The 17,735-nt window shown below is 36.4% G+C and overlaps 1 protein-coding gene and 1 non-coding gene across 2 annotated transcripts; one reads left to right on the top strand and one right to left on the bottom strand.

Moving 5' to 3' along the window:
• LOC122126341 (tripartite motif-containing protein 43-like) lies at nucleotides 1-1,275 on the top strand. The gene has a single exon (XM_042700999.1). The coding sequence runs from the start codon at nucleotides 1-3 to the stop codon at nucleotides 1,273-1,275; it is 1,275 nt and encodes a 424-aa protein (XP_042556933.1).
• Nucleotides 1,276-17,424: 16,149 nt separating this feature from the next.
• On the bottom strand, nucleotides 17,425-17,529 carry LOC122126357. The gene has a single exon (XR_006150904.1). It is a non-coding gene; the product is annotated as a U6 spliceosomal RNA (small nuclear RNA).
• Between the last annotated feature and the right edge of the window lie 206 nt (nucleotides 17,530-17,735).

The following is a 17,735-nucleotide window of genomic DNA, read 5'->3' as shown; positions in this document are numbered from 1 at the left end:
ATGGAGTGGGACATTGCCCAAGCCTTCCAGGAAGAGTTGAGATGCCCCATCTGCATGGAAACCTTTATCGACCCAGTCACCATCCACTGTGGGCACAGTTTGTGTCGACCGTGTCTGCGCCTCCTCTGGGAAGAAGCTGAGACTCCAGCCAGGTGCCCTGTGTGCAGGCAACCCTCTCAGCAAGAAGAGCTCAAAACCAACATTGCCCTACAGAGTCTGGTGTCCATCAGCCGACAAATCAGCCTCCGACAATTCCTGAGCTCCGAGGAGCATACATGCTGCACACACAAGGAGACCAAGCAGATGTTTTGTGAAGTGGACAAGAGCCTGCTGTGTCCTCACTGCTCCCCGTCTCGGGAACATGAGGCTCACAGACACCAACCTGTCGACTGTATTGCTGCAGACAAACGAAAGATTATTTTAAAGGAAATGGACACTATATGGGAGAAGATACAAGAAAACCAGAGCAATATATACGAGAAGAGGAACATCATCAACCAGTGGGTTTGGTACATGAATCTACACAGGGAGATGACCAAAGATTTTTATTCAGCACTGCATCTGGGTCTCCGGGAGGAGGAAATACGACTTTCGGAGATACTCAAAGAGAAAGGAAGAGTCATCTTTCTGCAACTCAGGACAATGGAAACCCAAATGCTTCAGAAAAGCAGTAACCTCAGAAACATATATCAGGAGCTGATGAAAATCTACCAAAAGCTAGACCTGGAACTCCTGCGGCATTTAGAAGACACCCTGGAAAGATGCGAGAGTGCCTTGGTCTTCATGCCCCAGCTGAAGAAGCCAGAGCTCAGCCCTCCTTCCATTCCTAGATTGATGGATAACCTCAACCATTATCGAGTGGAGATCACCTATTGTCATTTGATTCAGAATCATGAAGAATCCAACTATGTTGCTCTTTCAGGAATCCAAGAGTTCAGCTCTGGGAAACATTACTGGGAGCTCAGTGTCCAAGGCTTCTCCACCTGGGCTGTGGGCGTCTTCAGAAATTCAGCAATAGGGAGCAACCTTATTCTGAATGAATCTGAGGACATTTTTCTTCTTTTCTCTGGCAAGGGGAACATTCATTATAGTATCTTTACCACCGCTCCATTGCTTCCTCACTTTATAGAGAGACCAGTGGGCCGCATTGGTGTGTTTCTTGATCTCGAAAATGGAAATGTGAGTTTTGTGAATGCTACTAAGAATTCCTTTATCTGGAGATACCCAACTAACTCCTTCCAGTATCCTGTCAAGCCTTGTTTTTTCTCCTGGTAACCCATAATCATAAGTAAAGAGCTTTTATTTCCTTTTTTTTTTCTTTCTTTTTTTTTTCTTGGTTGTGGAGATTGAATTCTGGGCCTGGGCACTATCCCTGAGCTCTTCCGCTCAAAGTGAGTGCTCTACCGCTTGAGGCACAGAGTCATTTCTGGTTTTCTAGTGGTTTATTGGAGATCAGGGCCTCTCGGACTTTCCTGACAGGGCTGGCTTTGAACTGTGAGTCTCAGATCTCAGCATTCTGAGTAGCTAGGATTACAGACATGAGCCACCTGTGACCAGCTAGTAAAGAGACTTCCTATGTGTTGGGAACTCTCTATACCAGAGAACCCTTCTCAACTGAAGCAAATAACTTATGCTGTTCTTATTTGTCTTTGTAATGTAATTACATTTTTGTTATGAAATATAGAGTTAAAATAAAATGTAAGATATAAAAATGTTAGTGCATGCATGTTTAATTTTGATTCTGACATATGATAAACACTATAATAAACAGTGGATGGCACAATGAAACTTGGCTTATAAGTAGCTTATTTCTTAATTGTTTCATCTTCATCTCTAACACCAGTAGCTAGGAGTTTCCATATTCCCTCTGCATTTCCACAAATGATATTACTTCCCTGAAGAACAAAAGCAGAGTTGGCATGACATCTTTCTGCAGACCATAGAGAAAATCTGGGCCATAAGACACTAGGCATTACCTATGTCTTCATGGTGTCTCAAAAAAGAAGAAGTTCTGATGTTTCCCAAGCAAAGAGATTAGTTAAAGGAAGAGCCATCTTATTGCTTTAAAGATAGCATCCATTTAAGCTACTGTGCCCACAAAACTCAGATTAATGGCATGAGGCAGATATTCAGGAGGGAATGAAAAAGATAACAGGCTTATTGATTTTTGCAAGATTAAATCGAACACAGTACTAGAAATGAATCATACTAAATTTAGCTTGCTTACCTACAAAGCAACTCTTCACATCCAATCGTGTGTCACTGTGCTCAGTTTAACAAAGGCAAAACCCCCTCAGTGCCAGGAATATTTAATTTCCTCCTTCAAGCCTATTAGGGTTCACTTTTTTTTTTTTATAGGCAAGCCAGATTCCTGTAGTGAGATCATTTTTTAAAGTTTTCCTTTTGGTTATGGATAGAGGCTGTTTGGAGGGGTTGTGAGTTAAAGAAATGGAGAGAGTGGGCTTAATTGGGATACATTACATGTGTGTATGAGAGTATCGTTTCCCTTTCCCATCCCTTCCCATACTCCCCCCACCTCCACACACCCTATCCCCCCCCAAAGTTGTAAATTCGTTTTTCAACATAACGACTTGTACATCTCATTGTTGCAATGGGTCTACCTGTATCCTTATTTAAATGATTTGTTTTTTCCCTTCCCAAAATATTCATTTTTTAGAGTGGAGTAACTCCATAATATTTCTTCTGGCTAGTTTGTCTTCCTCATTGGTTATCTTAAAATTATAGAATTATTTACTTTTACATCTTAGAGAAAATTGAATTTAGCTTCTTATATATTAGATTCAGAATGAAGGTGACTTAAGGAAAAATGTTTTGTATTACTATAGGCCGCAAACAGTGTTAAGAAATTTGCTCACATTGTCAAATATGTTCATCACAAAATTATTTAAAGGATTTTTGTCATCATTGATTTGTTTCACTTTGGCAGAAGTGGGTTATAAACTCAGGGTCTTCCACTTGCTAAGCAAGCATTCCATCACTTGAGCTACCCTGCCTGACCACCCTTGCTGTTTCTTTTTTTCTCTGTTTTTTTTTTTTGTAAAGCTAGTGCTCAAATCCAGGGCCTCAGACATGCTAAGCAAGCACCATACCATTGAGATGTACCCCAGGCTCAAGCAAAGCAATCTTATCACATCCATACAGAAAGAAATCTGGTATTTTAGTACACCATGATGTCAGAATGAAGCAAGATCACAATAATATTAACAGGAGGATAAATCACTCAATGGTGATGTATCTATCTATCTATCTATCTATCTATCTATCTATCTATCTATCGATCGATCTATCTATCTATCTATCTATCTTCCTGACCCTGGGGTTGAACTCAGGGGCTGGGTGCTGTCACAGCGCATCTTTGTGCTCAAAGCTAGCACGTGAGGCACAGTTCCATTTCTGGCTTTTACTGAGTGGTTTATTGGAGAATAGAGTCTCACAGACTTTTCCACCCCACTGTCTTTGAAATGAGATCCTCAGATATCAGCCTCATGAATAGCTGCAGGTGTGAGTCACCAGTGCCCTGCTTGGTGATTATATCTTTGTCAAGATGCGAATATGGATCAATTTAACCCCCAAAATTTATAAAACTGTTTTTATACAAACATTGGAGATATTTTCATTTTTCTATCAGATCATTTTGATTAAAAATATTCCTACACTAACCTGTAATTAAAAATTGTGTACATATTATTCTTGAGTCTCTTTCTTAAATCTATAACTTTAGAAGGAATGACTCCAATCACTTGATCTTCTATGCTTTTCTGTTCATGCTTTTCTGTAGACAAGTACATGTTAAGACCAATTTTGTTCTCCAATTTACATATTATTCTTATAACCTTGAAAAATCAGTAGATAGCTCACTTTGTGCAAATTACATGCTTTTCTGAAATCTTTACCACTCATACCTCCATAAAGTAGAAGCTATATTGAAAACTAATGCAAGCTAAATGGTTTAGGCATTAACAAAGTTTCAGTCAACCAAGAAATCAGACAAGGATATAGCAACATAGTAAGTCTGAAATTTATTTTAAATAAATATGGTAGATATTCTTTTCCTACAGGTATGAAAATGAAACAATGAAGCTTATTGAGGTTTGTTTGTAAAGCTGGGAGAATGGATGAAGGAAAAAAAATGGAAAGGAGAAAGCTAAACAAGGTACACTCTATGCACATATGGACATATCAAAATGAATGCCCATGAATAATGAGCCAATAGATTACATACAATATAATTAATAATGTACTATGGGCTAATAGATGCTCAAAATGTGAAAATTTTTATTGTATTTTTAGGTTGAAAATAATATAAGGTACAAGTGGAATTATCACTTAATTCTACATGATTACAGCCCAATTTTCCATTTACATATCATAATCTATTTTTCAGCTTGAGAGTAAATAAAACAATTAAATTAGTTAACCATGGGATCAGGCGACAAATTAACCAGGGATTAAATACTGGCTTTACCAGATAGCAACTGGGAGATTTCAGGTTCTCTGAGGCTACAATCTTCCATGAGGATCTACTTTGCAGCTTGACAAGCTGTTGAAAATGTTAAATTACATAATAATTACTTAGTACGGACACAATGAACACATTCTGTATTCATGAAGTAAATGTTAGTTTTAGTGGTACTAGAGTGAAATTTACTTAAGAGACCTATAAGAAATTGGTACAAACGAAAGCATTGTTTACACTTTTATCAAAGATGAGTCAATAAAGCGAAATCTGGCAACACGAATGTTCAACTTTCATGCTGTTTTCTGTTTCAGTCTACATTTTTATTGTGGTGTTCTCATTCCTCTCACAAAATTTCTGGTGTTTTTGACTAAGAGTGTTACCATTATACGTAATCGTTTCTACAAATATTAAATGTTGCCTCTTAAGCCATCATATTGTTGATGTTAATGTGGCCTTAATCACCTTCTTAAAACAGCTGCCTGAATCCTTCCGCCTTATATCTGAGTGATTGGACCATTAGTGGTAAAGAAGAAAGATGAGAGTTGATGCCAGTTTGGCTCTTGGTAGATCGTAGATTTTTTTGTTCCATGGGAAATCTAGAACAGAACTACTTGAAGTAAATAACAAAATATTTGCAAATTCTAGGGTATATTTAGGGGCTTATTAACTCGTTTTTAAAAATAGTTATTATGTGCATGGTTTTATTCTTAGAATTTCAGTTACTTAAGAATGGAAGCCTTAAGTGAACTCAGCAAATAATTTGAGGAAAAAAATTTTTAATGATAGAAATTAAATTGGACAATCCTACATGAGACTAAAATGGATGGTTACATATTCAGAAAAAATGTTCAAGAAAGGGACTCCCAGAAGAAGTGCTAGTTAAGTTGGGAAATGAAGGGAGATAAGCCAACCTATGTTGGAGAGAAAATCCAAATTGAGGATAACAGCAAAGGCAAAAAAAAATCTCTGTCTTCGCAAAAGCCTTGCTCTGGAGGTATGTGGCAAAAAAGGGCTTGCCATTAAAGGAAGAAGAGTTAACAAGGAAGAAAAATAGAATATAATGCTCCTCAGAAAGCCACTGGATAATGTTAAAGTAGAGAAAATTGTATTATCTAAATATTTGAGTCTTTTAAATAACACTAGCCGTCCTGTGGGGACATGACAGCTAGTGGTCAGAGTGCTGATAGGGGGCAAAAAGGTGGTTTTCATTTTCCTAGGGGTTCATACATTTTTGTATAAAAGTATGTTCACTTTTGCCAACAAAACCACACAGTAAATTCAAAACTAAGTAGATCAATGAATAGCTTCTCAATGTTTCTTCTAAATGCTCCTCCAGCTAGGGTGGAAGTAATAAGGAAGTTAAGTTGTTCTCCTGCATACCTAAAAGGCAGTAAAAGAAATGCACTTTCAGTGCAATAGTAATGGCAAAGCAATGTAAGTCCTGAGCCACATCATAGATGGGGGTACAGACTTCTGAATGTATTGATGTGTGAAGACTTGTTCATTTTGTGACATTATGTAGTCACTTCTGGACAGAATTTTAGTAAAATCCTTCTCTCCTCCCCTATCACATATCCTATTCTTGCTGCTCTTGGGGAGTTTTTAAAATCTGTTTTTGTTTTCTGCATGTGAAATTTCGCTATTTTAGGAAATCTAAATTCTTCCCCTGAATTACAGTCCCTTCTGCAGTTTTCAACTTTAATTGCTGACACACAAAGTAGATTTTTTTTAACACATAGCCTGGTCACTGGGACACCAGGTGTGTGTGACACCAAAATTATTGACTTAACCTCAGCAGATTCCTTCAGTGCTGTATTCATGAGGTGCTGAAAAAACAATGGCTGTAATTTTTGTTTTAAAGAAAAATGTATACATTCCCTCTTACTTTGAATGAACACTTCTTTTTTCGGTCCGGTAGTGGGGGCTGAACTCCGGGTCTGGGCGCTGTCCCTCAGCTCTTCAGCTCAAGGCTATCACTGTACCATTTGAGCCACAGCGCCACTTCCGGCTTTTTTCTTTTTGCTTATGTAGTGCTGATGAATCGAAACCAAGGCCTCAGGCATTCAAGTCAAGCAACCTACCACTGAGCCCCCTTCCCAGCCCCGAATGAACACTTTTGAAAGGACTTGGAATAAGAATTATTTTCAATCTGCACTTCATTCATTCACTCATCATCACACAATTAATTTTGAGGTGATGGGAGGAAACCATTGTTATTGGTTTTAGTCATGAAGGACGTGGGTGATAGGCAGCAGGACATTTCTGGTTCTGGAAGGATGTCCCATCCACAGGTTTCCTGAAGAGAAGTAACTCTAGATTTCTAGAGTAATCTAGGGTGACCACTTACAAGAAATGGACACTTGAACCAGAGGGTAGGAAATATATTTTAGTCTGAAGAAAATATCTGGAAGATTGCAAAGAAGTTGATATCAGCAGATTCTAAATGAGAAGGCGGAGAAGATTCAAAGAGCAACAAGGAAGCACACATCGAATTCAACATAATTTTATGTTAAATTCTTGGATGAGACATTAAATCATGGATATTTCTGAAGTCAAACTCCTATTATAACTCACATTTTAGCCTGATTATGTCGCAAACGTGGTTCATTAAAAAAGTTTTTCCCCTTATTTTAAAATTGACAGCATATTTTTGTTTACTATATAAGGGAGGCAAATTTGATTCAGAAAGCAAATCCATATTAATTGTGTCCACACAGAATCCTTCACCTATGTAGTATTCGATTGGTTCAAAGCTCTTTCTTTTATCTGTGTTGGTTGATGCTTGAGTCCTGGAAGGGTGCTATCTTGTGAACCTGCACTATTTGGATTCCATCAGTGAAAACACTTTAATTCCATTTGTCTGGGCTGACTTGACAGGATGAAGTCATCCATTAGACCCTCAGGTCTGTCCTGTAGAATGACACTCTTCACAGTGGAGTGGTTCCTTAACACTTCAACTATAGATGAAATCCTGTCACCAGAGCTTGTGTTCCCCCTAGAATTCTCTGCCTCGTTGCTTATTTTAAATGGAGTAGAATGGAATCACAAGCACTCTTTATGTCCCTTGTTTTCCTCTTGCCTAATACATGGCAAGAAAATTCCCCTATCTCTATGCGACAGGGTGAAGAGAAGAAATCTACTACTGCAGGATTCTCCAGCTTCTTTGTATGTTGGTGAATTGCTATCCAATTTCACAAAGGAAGTTCATAACATGATTATGTCTTAAATCACCACTGCCAGTCACACCTTTTCTATGCTTTCATAGCCATAAGAAAACCATCTTCATTATGAGAAGTCAAAAGAGCATTGTGGAGCAGGGCAGCTCACTGGATACACTTGAAAGATGATTGTTAAGGTAACATCTGGTCCTAGTTTTCATGCTAAATGTATTTTTACATTCACTGGAGGAGACACCACTGGCAGCATTCAGTGTAATTTATCTAAATCTTTAATTCTCTGTTTTATTCAGGAACAGAAATATATTTGCTTTCTAAAGAGCATCGAGAATAATGTTAAGGGATTCTATATTTCTTTGGGCCTGGCTAATTTCACATACTATGCTTTTTTTCTAAGTCTTTTTTTTTCCAGTGTCATTCTTTCTGATGGAAGCATAGAATTCCATTGTATATATATATATATATATATATATATATATATATATATATATATATATATATATATATATATATATATATATACACCACATTTTCTTGATCCATTCATCTACTGAGGGGCATCTGTGTTGGTTCCATATCTTAGCTATGGTTAATAATGTTGTGATAAATATAGTTGTGATGGTAGATTTAGTATGGCCTTGTTTGTGATCATTTGAGTAAATGCCCAAGAGTGGGATTGCTGATCATAAGGGAGCTCTATGTGTAGTCTTTTGAGGAAACTCCATACTACTTTCCAACTTGGTTGAACAACTTTACACTCCCACCAACAATGCAGTAGGGCTCCCTTTTAGCCACATCCCCTCCAGCATCTGTTGTTAGGAGATTTTTGATTATAGTCATTTTAACTGGGATGAGGTGGAATCTCAATTTTGTTTGGATTTGCATTTCTTCTATGGCCAGAGAAATTTAGCATTTTTTCATGTGTCTATTGTCTATTCTTATTTCTTCTTCAGCTAAGTCTCTCTTTAAGTATTTGCCCACTTATTACTGTGGTGGTTGTTTCGTTGAGGATTTGTTTTGAGGGAATTTAAATTTTTGAGTTCCAAGTATATTTTAGATATTAGACCCTTGTCTGTTGTATGGAAAGTGAAGATCTTCTCCTAGTCCATTGGCTTTCTACTGATCTTGCTAACTATGTCCTTTGCCATACATAAACTCTGCAATTTAATACAATCTCATTATTCGATTTTTCATTGACTTGTGTTTCTGGGTCTTTACTAAGAAAATTCTTTGGCTTGTGCCAAGGAGGTCTAGAGTTTCTCCTATTCCTTACTGTAATGTTTTCAGGGTGTCTGCTTCAGGTGTTTCTTAATGGCATCTATGTTCAACTATTTTTCTTAAGATTCTTCAACAAAGAAGCCTTAAAGAAAGTCTAAAGTCTCTTGACTAAAGCCCTTCCCCTCACAATGACTTGAATATAGATTATTAATCTCAAATTATTGAGGAAAATTGCTCATTGTTTTGCTTATTTATTAAAACAAGTGATGTATACTAAGACTTTACTTCAGTCTAGGTCCTGGACCTCTTGGACAATAAGGATGATTTCTTGGTACTAAACAGAATTAATAAAAAAAAATCTAGTGATTACCTACAAAATATGGGCCAACTATGACATTTCTAGGAAGTACACAGAATGGTACAGAATTTTCACGTTGACACCACAAGGATCTGTGTGCGTTGTTTTTAATTTCCTAGTTAATTTTCTTGGTTAATTTGTCTCTCATTAATACTTATCCACTTAAAATTCTTACTCTTTAAAATTCAGTGTTTCAGTTTTTATTACACCTGACATAGATTCAATATATTGAACACTATTTTTAAGAAGAAAGAAGAAAGCGACCATTTTCCTAGAAAATTCATGTATGTTTATTGTCTATGCATGTACTTTATAGTTTTTTTTACAAATGCCTTATCATGTTTTATGATTCTTATACTGCTTTTCTAATGTAACATCCTAACATTTCCCAATATTATGCTTTCATGCACTTGATTGAATTTCCTTTTGCAAATTTAATTTTGCAAACCCAACCCCATTCTTGTTAATATGATGATTAGTGATGGTAGGAATAGTTTTGCATATGTAATGTGCATTTGAATGTCTCCTTGTAAGAAATTATGTTCAAATGTATTATCTGTAATTTTTAATCAAATTATTTCATTCTTTTTGCTATTGGGTTGTAGGAGTTGTTTATGTGTATTGGACATGAATGTATATTATGTGTTAAATAATTATACATATTTTTATCATTGCGTAAGTCATATTTTTCATGTTGATTGCTGCCTTAGATGTGCAGAAGTTACATTAGTTCCACTTAGTCCCACCTGACTATTTTGCTTTTGTCTCTGCTTTAAGTGTCATACAAAAGAAATCACTGTCAGCATTGATGATAATGAGCTTTTCCTCCATGTGGCTTTTCTCTAAGAGTTTACAGGTTTTGTGTTTGGTTAGTTTTTATTTTGAGTTGACTTGTGTTTATGATAGGTGATAGGATCAAATTTTATTTTTTTATCAAACGGATATCCAACCTTCCCAGCAAAAATTGTTGAAGAGATAGAGATTTCCTTGTTCTTGGCACTCTGGTTGAAGACCAGGTTTATAAATTAACACCTATCTTCAATGCAATCATTTATTAATCCAGCAGATAACATAATTGTATCAGTGGACATGGCCTTGGCCTGAGAGTTACCTGAGAAGTGGGATAATGTTCCTTTGAAGTCTTCTTCCTAGACTAGTCTCTTGCATTTGTCAAATTTTATCATCCAAGATTGCCTTCTTTCCAAACCTCAACAGTGTCACCAATCAGCTTTGCCTTTGTTGCTCATTTTATCCAGTTGGCCCAGGGGATAACCCCAGAGCAAGGATTCTTTTGCTTCAAATATTGTGCTTGATGGGACTGGGGGGAAGGGCATCAAGAAAATGTTGAAGACGGATCATATATACCTATCTTCTGTTTCAGAAAAAAAGGTTCTGTCAACATTGGTGCCCATAGTATAGTCAAGGACATACACAGTCTGATTAAGGCTTTGGGACCAGGTTAAGAATGCTGTTAATTTCAAGTTACTTTTTAATCAACTTTTTCCCAAGGAAATAAAATGTCAGAAATGTTAAAAGTAGACAGAGTTAATACAATTAATATGAAACAGACATTCCCAATAGAATATTTTATGGAATATAATTTCATCTGTCAATTCAAAAACAGCATCTATTTAAATAAACATATGCTTTGAAACTGGACATTATTAAATTTACCTGAGCACAAAATCGAAAATTTGGAGAGTTACTTGTAGTTCATATCATAATCCCTTCTTAGATGCTACAACTGAGAGGATTGCTATGTGAGACCCTGATGACACATCTTTCAGTTGTCCATCTCCAAAACAACCAACAAAATCTATGCTGGAGGTATAGATCAGGGGATGAAGTATCAGTCAAATAAGCAAACCAAATGAATATATAGCGCTAAGTTCAAACCCCAGTAATAGCAAAAAGAAAACATAAAACTCAAAACTAGGGGAAGAAAGTTTTAAAAATCCGAAGAATGTTTTCATAAAAATGCACTCTCTTTAAATACTTTGTCATTCTATCTTCTCAAAGATCAAGTTACAGACAGAAGTTTAAAAAACACAGGAATGGCTCCAAACTTCTCTACTTCCTCCCATATAGCAAGTAAGTAATAATTAAAGCAAGAAAAGGTTAAGTTACATACAGATATTTTTAGACACAAGTCAAACAAAGTTGAGAAAGGAGAATAAAGTTTAAGTTACATAAGATAAAAAGTTCCAGAAAGCAGTGGTCTAATATTTTGCTTCTAATGTACAATATGATACTGCACATTGAAAAAAAAATGCTGAGAATAGATTTTATGTTGTGTTCTTATCACAATTAAAGAGAGAACATTAAATACTGTACTTTAAAAATCATTATTTTAAAGTCATTTTCTATGGTAAATAAAAAATGAAGGAAATATTATAAAAAGTTTTAACTTGTCACATTTAAGTAGTTTAATAAGGACATTAATAATCAGGAATATATGAAAGCCTTTTGTAGTATTTATTCCTCAAAAATATTTTCATTAGAATTTGAAAGGCACAGCTGTTTTTGTATAAAGGATATCTGAGATAAAATGTACCTCAACAATAATTAATGTTTAAGGTATTTGATTAGCTTTTGGGTTACACGTAGAACCATGTGTGTGTGTGTGTGTGTGTGTGTGTGTGTGTAAAAATATTGAACAGTATAATGCAAAGTTTTCATTATTGTGTGACAGGTTATACATGTTTAAGTTCCTATTATTTGCAAGTATCATGATTCTTCTTTGTTGTCATTGCTGATGTTGTTGTTCATAGGGTTTGAACACTGGACCTGGGTGTTGTCCCTGAGCTCTTAGCTCAAGGCAAGGACTCTACCACTTGAGTTACAGCACCACTTCTGATTTTCTGGTGATTAATTGGAGATAAGAGTCTCATGGATGTTCCTGCCAAGGCTGGCATTGAACAGTGATCTTCAGATCTCAGCCTCCTGAGTAGCTAGGATTACATACGTGAGCCACTGACACCTGGCTATGATTCTGACTTTTTAAAAATATTTTTATCTTTAAATAGTTAAACAAAAGAGTTGCCATAATTGAGACACAAGAGGTTTTCATCTTTGTTGCGGTTGTTTTTAATGTACTTACAATGTATTATGTGATTTTTTTGTTTCTTTTGTATGTTCTTCCCCCATGATATAACTCGTATTTGATTCCAGTGCCCTGTTTCTTGTAAATACATCTTTCTAATTTGGGAAGGGGAAGGGAAATAACAAAATGCTGAAACAAGGAGACAGGTTGACCTATTGTAACAATGGGATGTACAAGACACTATGTTGAAAACAAACTTTACAACTTTGGTATTGGGGGAGGGAGGAGTTGGGGAGGTGGGGCGAGAAGGGATAGCAGGGGAAAACAAAGGAGAGGACAACAATGATCAATATGAAGTGTACTCATTACCTTATTCATGTAACTGTAATCCCTCTCTATAGTAACTTTACAATAAAAAAGTAAAAAAAAAAATGAATGCACCCATTACCTTACTCATGTAACTGTAACTCCTCTGTACATCACTTTTACAATTAAAATTTTAAAAACCTTAAAAATATAAACTTAAACAAGCACATGAAAAATTACAAAAGATAAAAAATGTTGTATTTTCTCTTCCCCTCCCTGAATTAGAGAAGCATATATACAAGATGCAGGACACTGACATCAAATAGAGTGAAAATAGGAAGTATAACATGGGGAAGGAACATACAAAGCAACAACAAAAAATCACATGGTACATTACAATATATTAGAAAGTAAAAAAGATATTTGTGTCCCTAATGGTTAAATAAGGATACAGCTTGACCTCTTGTAACAATGAGATGTACAAAACACTATGTTGAAAACGAATTTTACAACTTCAGCCTGGAGGGGTTCAGTATAAGTTATGCAGGTGGGATGAAAGGGATGATAGGGGGAAAACAAAGGAGGAGGCAACAATGATCAATAAGAAATGTACTTACTTTGCTTATGTAACTGTAATCCTTCTGTACAGCATTTTTACAATAAAAATTGTACCCAAAAAAGAAAAGAAAAACAATGTTGCAAGGACATTACCATACAAAACAGTAACTTTTTTCTTTGTCTATGATAGAAGATAGTACAAATGATAATTTTGTTTTCATAAATCAGAAATACATATAAAAATTCTACATGTATGGTAGATTCATGAGAGATCTCAAAAAATATAGTTCCTTTGAAAGGCTAATTTAAATTTCAACAAAATAAATGCCAGGAAGTGATACTCAAGTGGGTGGGGAAGGGAAGTGAGAAGAAGAGGTTCTACTAATGAAGAGGAGAAGAGGGGGAGAAGACAGTCAAGTTTCCACTATATATCCTCATAAATTAAGAAGAGTACGGGAAGGAGTGAGTAGTGAAGGGATGAGTGAGAATGTTCAAAGCTGTGACACTGATCAAAAATTTATTGTATTCATAAACTGCTTTGTTAAATGGAACTCCTTTGTACAACTATTAAAAATAATTAAAAAGCAATACAAACAACAACAAAAGAAACTTGTTAATGGAACCATACCTTAGAATGCAGTCCATTAAATTTTAATTTCCCTCTTGCCTCCTTCCTGTCAGAACATTTGTTAAATTACTAGAATGATGCACAAGATTAAAAAGCAAGCAAAAATTTGTGCAGGCTAGCCTTGATATGTGATCTTATGGATTTCAGCTTCTCACAGGGCTAGATTTACAGGAATAAGCTACTGGTGCCCAGCCCATTTCCCTTTTGTGAACATGGCTGATCCCTATTTTTGCCACCTACCTTGATAGAACCATGTGGTTTGGACTATATATTCACCATGATATGAGCTGAATATCCTTCTTTGTTTCATCATTTATCCAGCCACAAGCATTTTATTACCACAATTCAAACAGGACTGTGACTGTAATGGAAAAGTGTACATGACAAAGCAGCCAGAAGTATATGTCATGAACTTTAAAAAGTATTATTTGGGCAGCTCAGAAATCAAATAAAATGGAAATTTACCCAGAGATCAAAATAGGTCTTTCAAATAGTGAGAAACTCATGAGGTTTTAGCAACAAGAGGCAATAACGAGATTGTAGAAAAGGTTAAATAAAAAATATAAAAATTGATAACAGGAAATAAATAAAATCCTTTAGCTACATACTTTATACATAAGAAAATATTCCTTAAAAAGTGTGAAGACATTCAAGAAATTCCAGTGGAAATGAAGTACCCGATTTCAGTTGCCCTCTCACAGACCACTAGAGATCACAATCAATGCAAACAGCAAAGACGTTTATTAAAAGCTTGAGCTTGGTCCTCCACGCACTCTGTAACCGGTTACTCTAAGAGGCCCCTAGCACAAAAGTAGCACAGCTTTTATGGTATCAAACAAACAAGTCTAGGGGGTTTCCACACAAGCAAGTTCACAAGTTCAGTGGGTTGATCCCACTTAACTTTTTATGATGGAACAATTAGGCAACTGTTCTGTTCCTTAAGGGTGGGCAGGGTTGATGGTAACCTGCTTTTTTTTTGAGAACTGTTCCTCATTCAGGGTTATTCTGAGGGCAGCACAGCTACAAGTCGGTGGGGTTAATCTTAAAATGGAGTCACTTTAGCTCTTCATTCCCTCCTCTTCTAGAGCATCGGGGACCAATCTTGGTCCCCTAATTGGCACAGTCTTTTATATTTACGGTTTGGTATTGGGATCTCAGAACCAAAAATGGACTGTCCTGATCTCTTTTTACAAGATCCAATTATGAGTAACAAAATTAACAGTACGAAAGGCCCGTACATTTTTTTAATCCAGAGGATACCAATTTTTCCCAGTTGTTTTTAAAGCTTTCTTTATTACCCTCCTCTTTTTTACAATTCCTTGAGCTTGTTTGTGGCTAGAGTTTAACACTGACCATTTTTTCCTGTTGCTTGTGGAACTAAGTTATCTCAGAACAGCCACAAGGCACCACTGGGATGCAGAAGCTTGCTAGGTTTTGAGGCTAAGAGCAGGGCTGGGTCTCATTCCTTTTACTACCAGCATTGATAACACACTCAGAGTATTACCAAACCAGAGCCAAACAAGGCTGTGACTATAGAGTGGATTTCCAGTCACTATGCACTGAAGTGCCTGAGGCAAGCAAGACAGTGATATCTTTGCCCCCAATATCCACTGTGGGAATAGAGAGGGTTTTTGGATTTCACCAAAATGAAGGTCCCACAAGATCTGAGTTTTCCACTGGCATGCAGTCTCAGGTGATAGAGCCAGGCAGGAGGTCAGTCTTCTTTTACCATGGTGGGGGTGGTCTATGTGACAATGTAGATTTCCTCCAGGTGACTGTCAGGCTGTCTTTAAACTTTACCCATTAGGGTGTGCAGCAGCAGCAGCAGCAGAATCTCTCAGTGGGTCCAAGGGAGTGTCTCACCTCATGCTGGGCTGCAAATTCCTACACAGACTGGTTAAGGATACATTGCATAGGTTTGGCAGGCTTTGGACCCTTGGATTTTAAGACTGTTTAGACAATAGCCCAGGACAATTTACCAAAATTACTTTTTTTTTTTTTTTAACTAACGGGATATTTTTGTAAACAGACACAAAAGGCTTAGTCTTGTAACTATCTCTGACAGATGCAATCTCCACACTTGCAAACCTGTTTTTATGCTTTTTTAAAAAAAATAATTATTTTATCTATTTTACCTTGTTTTCCAAAAATGACTCTGGACTCTTGGTTTTAAAAGGGGGCTTCTGTCCCACAGCTCCAGTATCCTTTTTTAAAAAAGTACTAAAACTTTTAAATACCCTCACATAATGTCATTTAAGAATCCCAAAACGAAATAAATTCACATATAATCACTCCAAAATGCTTCAAAAGAAGATGAAGTAAATTTTCTTCTACTTTTAAATTTATTCTGAAAGCCTTGTGCTGGCTGGCCACACCTGTAATCCTATCTACTTTGGATATCTATTCAGGAGCCTGAGATCTGTGGATAACTGTTGGAAGCCAATCAGGGCAAAGTAAATGTAAATCTGAGTGTGTTATCAATGCTGGTAGTAAAAGGGATGAGACCTAGCCCTGCTCTTAGCCTCAAAACATAGCAAGCTTCTGCATCCCAGTGGTGCCTTGTGGCTGTTCTGAGATAACTTAATTCCACAAGCAGCACATTTATTCAAAATACCTTCATATCAGTGTTCTGCATCAATTTCTTTGTTAACGATATTATATGGGTAAAATAGAGAAAATAAACTCTTCCATCTAAGAACATTTTTATACTTTTTATTGTAAAAATACTGTACAGAGGACATTTGCATGAGCAAATAATGAATACATTTCCTAACAAGCATTGTTACCTCCTCCTTTGTTTTCCCCCACCATCCCTTCCCTCCAAACTCCACAATACACTACCCTCCCCCTTCCCCTGCCTAAATTGTTAAGTTCATTTTTTAACAGAGTGTCTTGTACATCTCATTGTTACAAGGGGTCAACCTGTAACGCTATTTAAGCATTTTGTATTTCCCTTCCTCTCACCAAATTAGAGAAACGTATACACAGGATGTAGGTGTACCAACTCCAAATACAGTGAAAACAGGGGTATAGCGTGAGGGGGGGGAACATAAAGAGAAACAGTTAAATCACATCTCACATTATAAGTATGTTAGAAACAAGAGCAAGAAAGAAAATAAAAACACTTGTGTCGCTATCTTGGGGTTCATTTCACTTAATAGCATCTTATCTGGTCATGTGCACATAGCTTTTGATCTTTTCTGCTTATCCCAGACATATATTAGGTATTGAAAATAAGGGAAACCATGGGACGTATGTTTCTTTGGACTTGATTTACTTCACTTAATTTTTTTTCCAAGTCGTTCCAATTCCTAACAAATTGGGCCATGTCATTCTTTCTGATGGAGGCATAGAATTCCATTGTGTATATATACCACATTTTCATGATCCATTTATTTACGGAGGGCCAACGGGGTGGGCTCCATATCTTAGCTATGGTAAATAATGCTGCAGTAAACATAGTTGTGCTGGTAGTTTTAGTATGGTCTTGTTTGTAAATCCCCAAAAGTGGGATTGCTGGGTCACAGAGGAGCTTTATATGGAGTCTTTTGAGGAGCCTCCATACTGCTTTCCAAAATGGTAGAACAAGTTTACACTCCCACCAAGAATGCCATAGGGTCCCCTTGTGGCCACATCCTCTCCAGCGTCTGATGTTGTAAAAATATGAAAAGCTTCACGAATTTGCATGTCGACCTTGTGCAGAGGCCATGCTAATCTTCTCTGTATTGTTCCATTTTTTTAATGTGCTGCTGAATTGTGCACAGTACATTTTTATATGTAAACTGGAACTGATTTTCTTAAACTGATTTTCTTAAACTTCAAAAGAAGTAAATTCAAAAGAATTCTTGTGAAATTTTAGAACAATGTATTTCTTACATAAGCACACATTTAAGAATAGTCAAGATTCACATGTCAAAAACAAAATAATTCCAGATATTTGTTGTTCAAGAGATGTGTAGGAGGAGGAA

Source organism: Dipodomys spectabilis, unplaced genomic scaffold (assembly GCF_019054845.1).
Source record: "Dipodomys spectabilis isolate Male_0828 unplaced genomic scaffold, ASM1905484v1 ptg000275l, whole genome shotgun sequence".
Taxonomy (NCBI): domain Eukaryota; kingdom Metazoa; phylum Chordata; class Mammalia; order Rodentia; family Heteromyidae; genus Dipodomys; species Dipodomys spectabilis.
The sequence above is the reverse complement of the archived record's forward strand: the minus strand, read 5'-3'. Positions and strand labels throughout refer to the sequence as shown.